Source organism: Halyomorpha halys, unplaced genomic scaffold (assembly GCF_000696795.3).
Source record: "Halyomorpha halys isolate HHAL.00 unplaced genomic scaffold, Hhal_1.1 Scaffold458.1, whole genome shotgun sequence".
Classification (NCBI taxonomy): domain Eukaryota; kingdom Metazoa; phylum Arthropoda; class Insecta; order Hemiptera; family Pentatomidae; genus Halyomorpha; species Halyomorpha halys.
Genome location: NW_027113640.1, coordinates 790291 through 800369, shown reverse-complemented (window position 1 = coordinate 800369; position 10079 = coordinate 790291). Strand labels below are relative to the sequence as shown.

Genomic DNA, 10079 nt, shown 5'->3' with positions numbered 1-10079 from the left:
ACTAATTAAAATATAATACAAATTACAATATCTACAAAAGGGAGATCAACTTTTTAACAAAAAATATTAAATCATTGTTTTTATTGATTGATTGTTTATAAAAAAAATGGAATATAATGACAATTAAAAATTAAAATTGATAATTTAGGATAAAGTACATATTTAGCATTATGTTCTGAATTGTTAGAGATAATATACTCTAATTAGGTCTATTACGGACTTGAAAATATAATTGAGTTGGTGTTAAATTAAGAAGTAGGGGTCCGGTTTCGAACTACAATAATACAATATTATTTTTTCAATTAATAATAAATCACGAATTTTTATTAAATATATTGCCTTTTTATACAACTTTCTATATTAAATAAATATATATTAGAATAAGAAATGCTGAATATACCTTGTACATGGTGAGTGAGTGCTTGCAGTAAGATTCGCACTCGACCAGTCACCGAGTATCCTTATATACGACTATAGTTTCACAACCCCTAGATAATAACCCCCTCTCGAATCTACACTATACTATCTCTTCTAATAGTGACTGCTCCTAGTTTAGTAGTTTATTTAATTATCAGTCATTAATTAGCAACATTTTATTTTTATCTAGGCGTGTAGATTGAGCTAAATAATACATGGTTATGAAGACTTGTTTAATTATATAATATTTTTTCGCAATTAAAAAAAAATTTAGAGGTTTAGAATGTTAGTAGCTCAAAACGTTGCTATAAAATTGCAACAGAATATACATTAATAAAAAATGTAATTTAAAAAAAAAATTCCAAATTATATTATACATACTAAAAGGAATTTGTATTATACTTGAAATAAAAACTATGTTTATATTATTGCTACTTAAGATTTAGATAAGAGATTAAACGGATGGTTGCTTCATTTACATTCATTCTGTTCTTAATAATTATAAATTTGTATGATAATTATTCTATATTTTTGTATAATTGAAGCATGTTTGTGTTTTAATTAACTTACATTATTTTGCTAAACACATTGTTTATTGTAATTTAATTAATGGAAATTATAGGCTGGGGTTAGTAAGGTGTTTCATTGAGCATTTGGCTCCAGTATCTTAAGTGTTCAGGAACCGGCTTGGCGCTGATCTGGGACCTCAAAAACCTGATGTGTTGTATATATATATATATGTGTGGTCCACTTCTACCTCCTACCGCCCTGTCTCACATTCACTATTTCTAGAAAGTATACCAGTTTTTAATAGCGAAAGTTGATTTTTCAGATATATGGAATACATGTGTTTTAAATTCGGGTGAAGGCTGTTAAAGTTGCATTATCTTTTCATTCTTCTGTACCACACCGTTTGTTTGTAATTTGTATTTTTTATTATGCTTCATTATTTACTAGTTTCAGAAGTAGTAGATGTCGCAATCTGTTTAATGATTTGCTAATTTTAGGCTACCACAGACTAAATATTTTATCTCCCGATGGTTTGGTGGATTGCTTGATTATCGTGAATGTTTATGAGAACACGTAAATCAAACGATTAAGAATTTGATGGGCTGCCATATTAACTTCCAATTGAAAAATCTGCTAATAGTAGAATGGATATAAGGAAAAACTAGGTGATAGATGAAAATAATTTCAACAATGACTAGTTTAAAATATATTTTTTTCCTTTTAGGTTTGTTTTTTGCCTACTAAAAGAGTTAACAAATCTAAGCATACAATATGTGTTTATTTTGGCTGCCATGAAAAAAATCTTTTGTGTTTTTTTATAAACATTTTAATCAGAAATATATTTTATTTTTGGATTTAAAAAATAAATAGTTGCCGAAGTTTAAAATTTAATCTCATTTTTACTTCAGTGCTCAATATCTTCTAAGGAAAGCTACCGTATGAAAAAAATTAAAAAACTTTTTTAATTGAGTATAAATTTGAGTCCTAAAAGTTCTTTATGTTCAATTGTTCCCGAGATAGTTTTCAAAAACCATCTTTTTGTTTAGATATAAAGAATTCAACATTTTGTTCTATTTATTTTGGTAAACATGGAAACTGCAACGAACTAAGAAAGTCAATAGAAACTAATTTATGATACCTTAGCTAGCTAAAATTTTAGTACTCATAAGCATCTCTACCACTCATAGTACCTGAGATAAATAAATAAATTTACAAAATGTCGATTTTCTGTTATTTAAACTGTATGGTTTTCAGGTCAGGAATGACATAAAATAGTGGTCACTAATTATCTAATTCTGACTTATCCACAACGATTCAACGATCCACATAGTAGGTCATTATCAGGGATGGTGATCAATATTGATATCATTATTCATTATAGATCTCAGTAGTCTATGCAGGTCTCGGAATCTATAATCTATAATGATTTCAGTTGTCTATATTGATCCTCACCTAAGACTAATACAGCCCCCAGTGTGATCGAAACGTTTGCATTTAAAAAATATTTACAACTATTTTTAACGTCATTTCTGGCAAAAAGTCGGACGAATCTCTATGGTAATTAAAAAAAAAAAACGTTGTTTTCCTCATGCTCTGTTTCAATTAAAATTCAAAACTTATTTAAATTAAAATTATTATTACCTAGCTTTCAGTCCTAAATAACCATAATGGAACATTTAGGTTGGACTGTTACAGAATTGAAGTAGTATTATTAATACTAGATTTGATAAATATGATGATTGATATTCTTTAATGTTTATAAATTTATCATTAAAAAAAATTGGGGCTAAATTAATATGGCATAAATTTCAGCTATTCCATTGAAAAAATATGAAATTCAAATAAGAATTAGCTTGATTTATGGTGAATTTTTCGCACGTCTATGATTAAATCATTGATTTATTGGTAGTCAAAACTTTCACAAAATTTCTCGAAAATTAGTAAATTATTGTAACTTATTATTGTTACCAATTTTTGAAATTTGTAATTAATTTCAACTTTAATGTGTTTATTAATATCATGGTTTTTCACAACATTAATAATTTTGTTTAATTCTCTGTGTAAAATAGTTATTTACCTCAAAGCAGACAATCAGTTTCCAAACCACGGCTCGCAAGCACCCACAATATAAATCACTCAGGTTACTTTAGGTTTACTCAACAAAAAATGTTTTCTAAAAATTAAAAAAAAAATGGTAGTATTTTTCTTTACGTTTCTTAAGAAATTTTTTCTAAAAGTGCCTTTATTTTATATAACAAATGTCGAAGTTTACAGAAACTAAGCGTGCTTACAGAAAAAAAAGTTTTTTCCCAACAATTTGGAATTATTTTTACGTATTTTATTATAAATTCTGTTGAAATATTTGTTTTTCTTCTTCGGTTGTGGATTATTTCAATTGTAATCTAATTTTCTCGGATTTAAGAGAAAATATAAACTAATATTGTAATCACAATCTTCTGGAGTAAATATCGATATTCCTCTTTCCATTTTGTCATTAATTTACTGTATAATTAATCACTAGCAAACAATAACTTCTATGAATGAAATTTGGTTCTTATTTACTTCAAACCTAGAATAATTATGATGGTAAACCCGCCGAATCAGCAATATTTTATTTAATAAAATTCAACATTCAAAGTACCCAATTTTGGGAGAGATACCCTATTATCTGTTTTTGAGCAGAATTTCTTAGCACTATATATAATTATAAACCGTAAAAATTGTAATCAGTTGATGCTCACTATAATGTTTTTGAGCAGAATTTCTTAGCACTATATATAATTATAAACCGTAAAAATTGTAATCAGTTGATGCTCACTATAATGTTTTTGAGCAGAATTTCTTAGCACTATATATAATTATAAACCGTAAAAATTGTAATCGGTTGATTCTCACTATAATATTAAAACTCTGCAGTGTTTACTGAATTCGATTTTTTTTTTTTATGACGTCCACAGATTTATAAATAACACATTACAATCCTAGGCGCCAGGTTCACAATTCTAGTTAATTTATTCATCATGCTCTCTCTTTCATTCTGGTTTATTTTTATTTTACGAGGTCATGAATGTCGGGTTGAGGGTCGTACGGAACTAAATGTTTACCTTCTGCTTCGGCTTAGTTTTATTCCTAAATATATTGCTGGATTTTCGTGGTTACTTAAAAGTATATCGAAGGGACTTTTAATTCAGGGTTCTAAGAACAACTGATCTTCATATTTAGCCGCTTAATAAAAACCTTATTTTTAAAAATGACATTCTCTTTTGTTTTAAAAAAAGAAAATTGTATTGATTTAAGTTTTATTTTGGTTAAATATAGTAACCACCCTAAAAATGTAAAATAATATACATGTTTACATATATCGGCGAATGATGATTTAAAAGAACTACAAACAAAAATACAGCTCAATTCCAAAGCCTTGAAAACTTGCTAGAGGCCGGTTTTGATTTGCTCAAGTTCTCGTTATACAATAGATTGGAATTCGACAGTCTCTTTCGAAGTCTTCTCTGAACTAGTTTCTACGTGCCTCTAATGTTGTACTAAAAATTGTTTGACGCCTAGCTGTTACATATTTAGTTGTTTTCTCAAGATCAGTTCGTTCATCTCATCACTTTTAGTTTGATTTTATTTGAATATTTAAGCTGTTTCAACGAGTTAAATGAAATTATATTAAATGAATATTGCCTGTCTTTTTATTTGTCATTTGAAATAAATTATTAAGGTTTTTGTACTTTATACTTTATTTATCTAAGTCAGATCTATAGATTTTATACGTAGACAAAAACAATTTTTAATTATAATTAAAAACCTGAATAATGACTATAATTACGAAAAAAAAATCAACTCATCAATTCTATATTTTAATGAAATTACAATCTACGTCTTTAATTTGGCAAGAATTTTGAAGTTATTTTATCCAAGTATTTGATTCCAACAGTAAAAGTTTTAAAAAATAATACACCATACTCCTATACTTTTTTTTCTTCTATACCCTATGGCTCCACAGGGTTTAGTATATGGGTGTAGGTCACTCTAATGAGGGGTAAAATCTCTCCTACGTGCACTATAAGAGATAGAACAAGAGCCGGTAAGAAAAAAAGGCAGTTATCTCACCCCAATTTTTTATTACTTTAATGAAAACTATGTATAATTACTAGTCAAAATGGATGAGTTTAGGGTAGGGGGAATAAAAAATGGTGGCTGTTTCAAAATCTTAAAAAAACATTAATTTTTCATTCGGAGCTCTTAAAAACTACCAACAACACTAGAAAATCTAAGAGAACATTATTTATAGATGAGTAAATTTGCTGAAATATTAGCCCTAAAAGAGCTATTTGCGTCCAATAGTTCTTGAGAAATAGCTTTTTAAAAAGCAAAATTTCTTAAAAATCTTCTGAAAGATTAGTAGTTAGCTAATTTATTTTGAGAAATCTATATCTCAGGAACTATGGGACGTAAAGATGTCTATTATTAATCAACTTAAAGCTAGTTTAATGTATTATAAAGTAGTTTATGGCCTTTACCTTCGTAGGAATAATAGTTTTCATGGCATTTTCTAAAATAAATTGATTTTTAGTTCGGACAATACGTTTGATTTATGAAAAAAATTATTTCAGAAACCAGTGGGCGTACAAATGTTTGCCTGCGCTCAAATTAAAGCTAGTTAAATTTACTACAAAATAGTAATTATGTTTATCTTTGTAGGAGTTTTTATTATTTATTTATTTGTAGGTCCAATATCATGGACAAAATAAACTCACAAAATGTTAATTTATAGTTGTTCGTATTAAATGTTGGGTTTTTGAAAACATATATCTCTAGATGCATAAGACGTAGATATGTCTGCCAACTCTCAAAATGAAGGAAATTTAACTCACTATAAAGTAGTTTATGACACTTATCTTCGTGGGGGTAGTAGTTTTTACGATATTCACATATAATATAAATTTGGCAAATGAAAATTTGTCCGAACAACTAAATCAATTTATTTTAGCAAATTTCATGTAAACTATTACTCCTATGAAGATAAACATCATAAAATGCTTTATAGCTGATTAAACTAGATTTAAGTTGAGTGCTAATAGACATCTGTACGTCAAATGGTTTTTGAGATATAGATTTTTTAAAATAAATTCACCAACTACTGATCTGTCAGTACATCCCATACAATTTTTATATAATGTTACTTTTTAAAAAGCTATATCTCGAAAATTAGTTAACGTAAATAACTCTATTAAGGCTCATATTTTAGCAAATATGCTCTTCTTTAAATGGTATTCTCTTAGGTTTTCTTGTGTCGTTCTTTCTTTATATGAGATATAGAGCTCCGAATAAAAAATTAGTTTTTTTTATCGCTTTGAAACAGCCGCCATTTTTTATTCTTCCTATCTATACTTGGCAGACTCGTGAATTTTGACTAGTAATTATACATAGTTTTCATTAAAGTAATCAAAAATTGGGGTGAGATAACTACCTTTTTTCTTTTCTTGGGCTCTTGTACTAAGAGGAATGAGTAACGGGATACGCATGGAATTTGGAAAATTTATTGAGTCTGCTGTCTGATAATGTGAGTGCGTTTTTGCGTGTCTTGTCACCTTTGATCCGTTCTGTCCCTGTCAGTGTACTAAATAATGTGTTCATACAGTAGTGGAGGTTATATAAAATATATTCTTATACATTAATATTAATATAGTATATATAATATACATATAATATACATTAATAATATATAATATGTTCATATTAATATTCACTCGTACTCCGGCAAAGATTCAACTATCTTTTTTGATTCCTTCTTTCCCTAAGTACGAATAATTAGTTATGAATAATTCATTTTAAGAAATAACTTTTTAAAAATTTCCGAAATAAAAATATGGTATATTAATTGGACAAAAACTCGTATCTGTGTTATAGAGAAAAAATGTTTGTAAAAGAGAACTCTAAAAATAGAGAAGTATTATATTGCTTTATTTTTTTCGATTAAAAAAGGAAAATAAATAAATTGGGGTTTATTTTAATTAAAAGAAAAACCATGGAATGTATGAATCACTAAAGTTCTTAACTATAAATATTTAGAACAAAATCGAGTTTGTGGGTTAGATATTTTTTGCGTAAACACAACCAATCGAGGTCGAATTATTAAATTTTATGAATTTCCATTACAGATAAACAGTTAGAACTGCATACAGTTGAAAAAAAGATAAAATTTTAAGATCAACAAATTTTTTGAAAATTAAACTCATTTAATTCTTAAATGGTTTGAAAATTTTATATTAACACATTTTATTATATATAGAGATATTTTAATTTTTATGTATACACATATACATATTTATACATTAAACAAGACTAGTTACTGTTGTTTGCTTACATAAGTAGCAAGGAGAGTTTAAGTTTAAGTCTGTTAAAATGGGCAGTAATTATATCTATTGCGTTATAATTACATGGCCTATTATATCGATCGTATCAGTGTTCCATTTATTATAGAAAATTATATCCATGTTACACTATTTTCTATTTAGCTAAAATACTATTATTGAAGTGCCCATTGTTTTGTTAAATGGGCTGAATATTGCTCATATAAGAGGTATAACTTATGTTTTATTCGCCAATAGTCGTCAATGATAGATGCAATAATAAGTATTACTTATATCATTAATTATGTAACAATCTTAATGTTTGGCTTAGTTGAGGTAATTGAATGATTAAAAAAAAAAAAAAGTTAAAATGAAATTGACTAGTCCGGGTAGTTTGCAGTTCTTTGAAGCTGTTTTTGAATATATTTTTATACTAATTAACACAATTAACATTAATACTAGTTTACCCCCGCGAGAACTCTCACATTAGATTTGTTTCCTTCTTTTTAATTCATTAGAAATAGCGATGTCATAGATAATATTATATAAACAATATAATATTATCAAGGAAGTTTATTCAACAACGTCACCCAGACCATCTACCTACAATCTATAACATACAGTCAACTATATAAAACTTACTTACTTTGTGAGATATGTGTTTATTACACTTATTTCTAAAATGTAATTTTCTTTGTCTTGAACATAGATTATTTTCTATTACTTGATCAGTTTTATTACCAGTATAAAACCGATCAAATAAAAAAAACAATCTATGCACAAGACAAAAAAAATTTACATTTATGGAACAATAAAATAAACGCATATGTCACAAATAAAGTAAGTTTTATAGGGACCATAATATGTAAAGATGGTAAAATAGACCAGGAAGTTCTAAATCGAGTGAAGAAGACCAATGGAGTGTCCCATCAGATTTCCAAAACTCTTGTAGGCAAAGTAAGCAGAGATGCCAAAATGCGGATATTTAAATCCGTGTTCCTCCCAGTCCTGTATGGATCAGAATGCTGGACAGCCCTCGACAAGCACGTAGGAAGGATAGCAGAAATAAGATTCCTCTGAAGTATAGTTGGTAGGACCAGGAGAGACTGTGTCTGAAATGAAAGGATTCGGGAGGATCTGGATGTGGTATCAGTGCGAAACACAATGCAACTGAAATAGTATGGCACATCTGTAGAATGGACGATACGAGAAAAGCCAGGTGGTGTTTGGAAGCTAGGCTCGGAAGGAAGACGGCCTCGTGGCAGACCTAGTTGCATGTACTCTGAGTACATTGGAAAACTAGGGGCAGCAAGAGGACGCACCATCCCGAAGATGAGAAAACTAGCCAGGAACAGGGACCGGTGGGCTGGATAGAGTGATATTGCGACTCCACGCTTGACGGCACACAGGAATTAGAGGAAGAAGATCAGTTTTATTTATTATATGGATTTTTTATTTATACAAATCATGATAGTATATTCTTTTATTTATATTTCTTTATTATTATTATTTTAAATTTATATACTTTTTCCATTTAATTCAGTGAGTACTATTGTTATCATTTAAATGTTTGTCTTCCTGTTTCTCTTTTATTCTTATAAGTCTAAATATTGTAACTCTAATTCTTAATGTCCTTAATTTGTGGCAGATTATATTAATTCTGTTCGATAAAATATAAAATTAAATCACTTTATTTGTGGCAGCATTTCGGCCGGGATTTCTCAAGTTCTGCAAGAGACAGACCGTATTCAAGACCGTCCCCAAACAACTTTTTATTCTATATTTTCGGTGAACTATATTTATATTATTAAAATGATTATATTTTAAACGTAATAAACAATTTTTTTGCGTTTTAGCGGTCAAAATAACTTTAGTACAAAAAAAAAATACAAATAAAAAACTAAGAGAGGATCATAGTACATACAATTTAGAGCACAATGAAAGTTTTTTTTTTCCTTATTTTTTCAAGTATTTCACACGTTATATTTTTATGGTTATATTTAATGTAAGAAAATCATATTCTATCAAATCCAACCATATATTATTGTATGATTATCATTAGAGTTAAGTTAGAACTGAGATTATTGAAGCAAATTAACCAAAGGAGACCTTTAATAAGAGTCGTATAAATTATTACAGAAAACCTCAGGAAACAAAAATAAATTTCATTGCGACATCATTTCTCATAAACCATAGGGTATTATCTTCCGCTCAAGGCCTCACTAGACCAGCTTCGGATTTCAGCACTAGGCAAAACAAGAAATGTGTCTAAATTGGAGTATTTGAACGCATGGTACCATTTCTGTTTCGACATAGATGGAATTAAGGACTTTCGCTGCCCGGGTGACAGGCACTCATGGGGCAATAGACCTATATTTCGTTATAATTTTGCACTGGTCAGGTGATTAGAAATATCTTGCTCTTTTAAGAAACTTAATGTGCGACAAATGTCCTTAACAGTAATTGTGTTGCAACATCGCGAGCCACTTATGATAATTTAATTTAAACTAAACATCAAGTCATTTTCCGTAGGGATATATAAAAGTACGTTAAAATAATTTGCTACTTATTCCAGGAATTCTATACATAACTTCATGTGTTATGATACGTAATTTTGCATTAGACCAGAACATCTAATCTATACCTATTGGGAGGAACACGGGTCTGCATGACATCAAGTATTTTTAATCAAATATGTATCAGTACCATTTCTACTCTGACCGAATAGTTTCCAATTAATGCCATAAATAAATAATAATAAATAAATAAATAATAATAAATAAATAAATAATAATA

At 28.4% G+C, this 10079-nt stretch overlaps 2 protein-coding genes across 2 annotated transcripts in view; one reads left to right on the top strand and one right to left on the bottom strand.

Annotated features, from left to right (window-relative positions):
• Nucleotides 1–505, bottom strand: part of LOC106683034 (adult-specific cuticular protein ACP-20) — a 7065-nt gene extending 6560 nt beyond the window's left edge. Inside the window, exon 1 of the mRNA XM_014424239.3 lies at nucleotides 401–505. Within this exon, the coding sequence (XP_014279725.1) occupies nucleotides 401–409 (9 nt within the window). The 5' untranslated portion in view covers nucleotides 410–505. The remainder of the gene's footprint in view (nucleotides 1–400) is intronic.
• The window catches only part of Lmpt (Limpet), a gene marked incomplete at its 5' end in the record, with an annotated part of 767445 nt that overhangs the window by 34211 nt on the left and 723155 nt on the right, over nucleotides 1–10079 (top strand).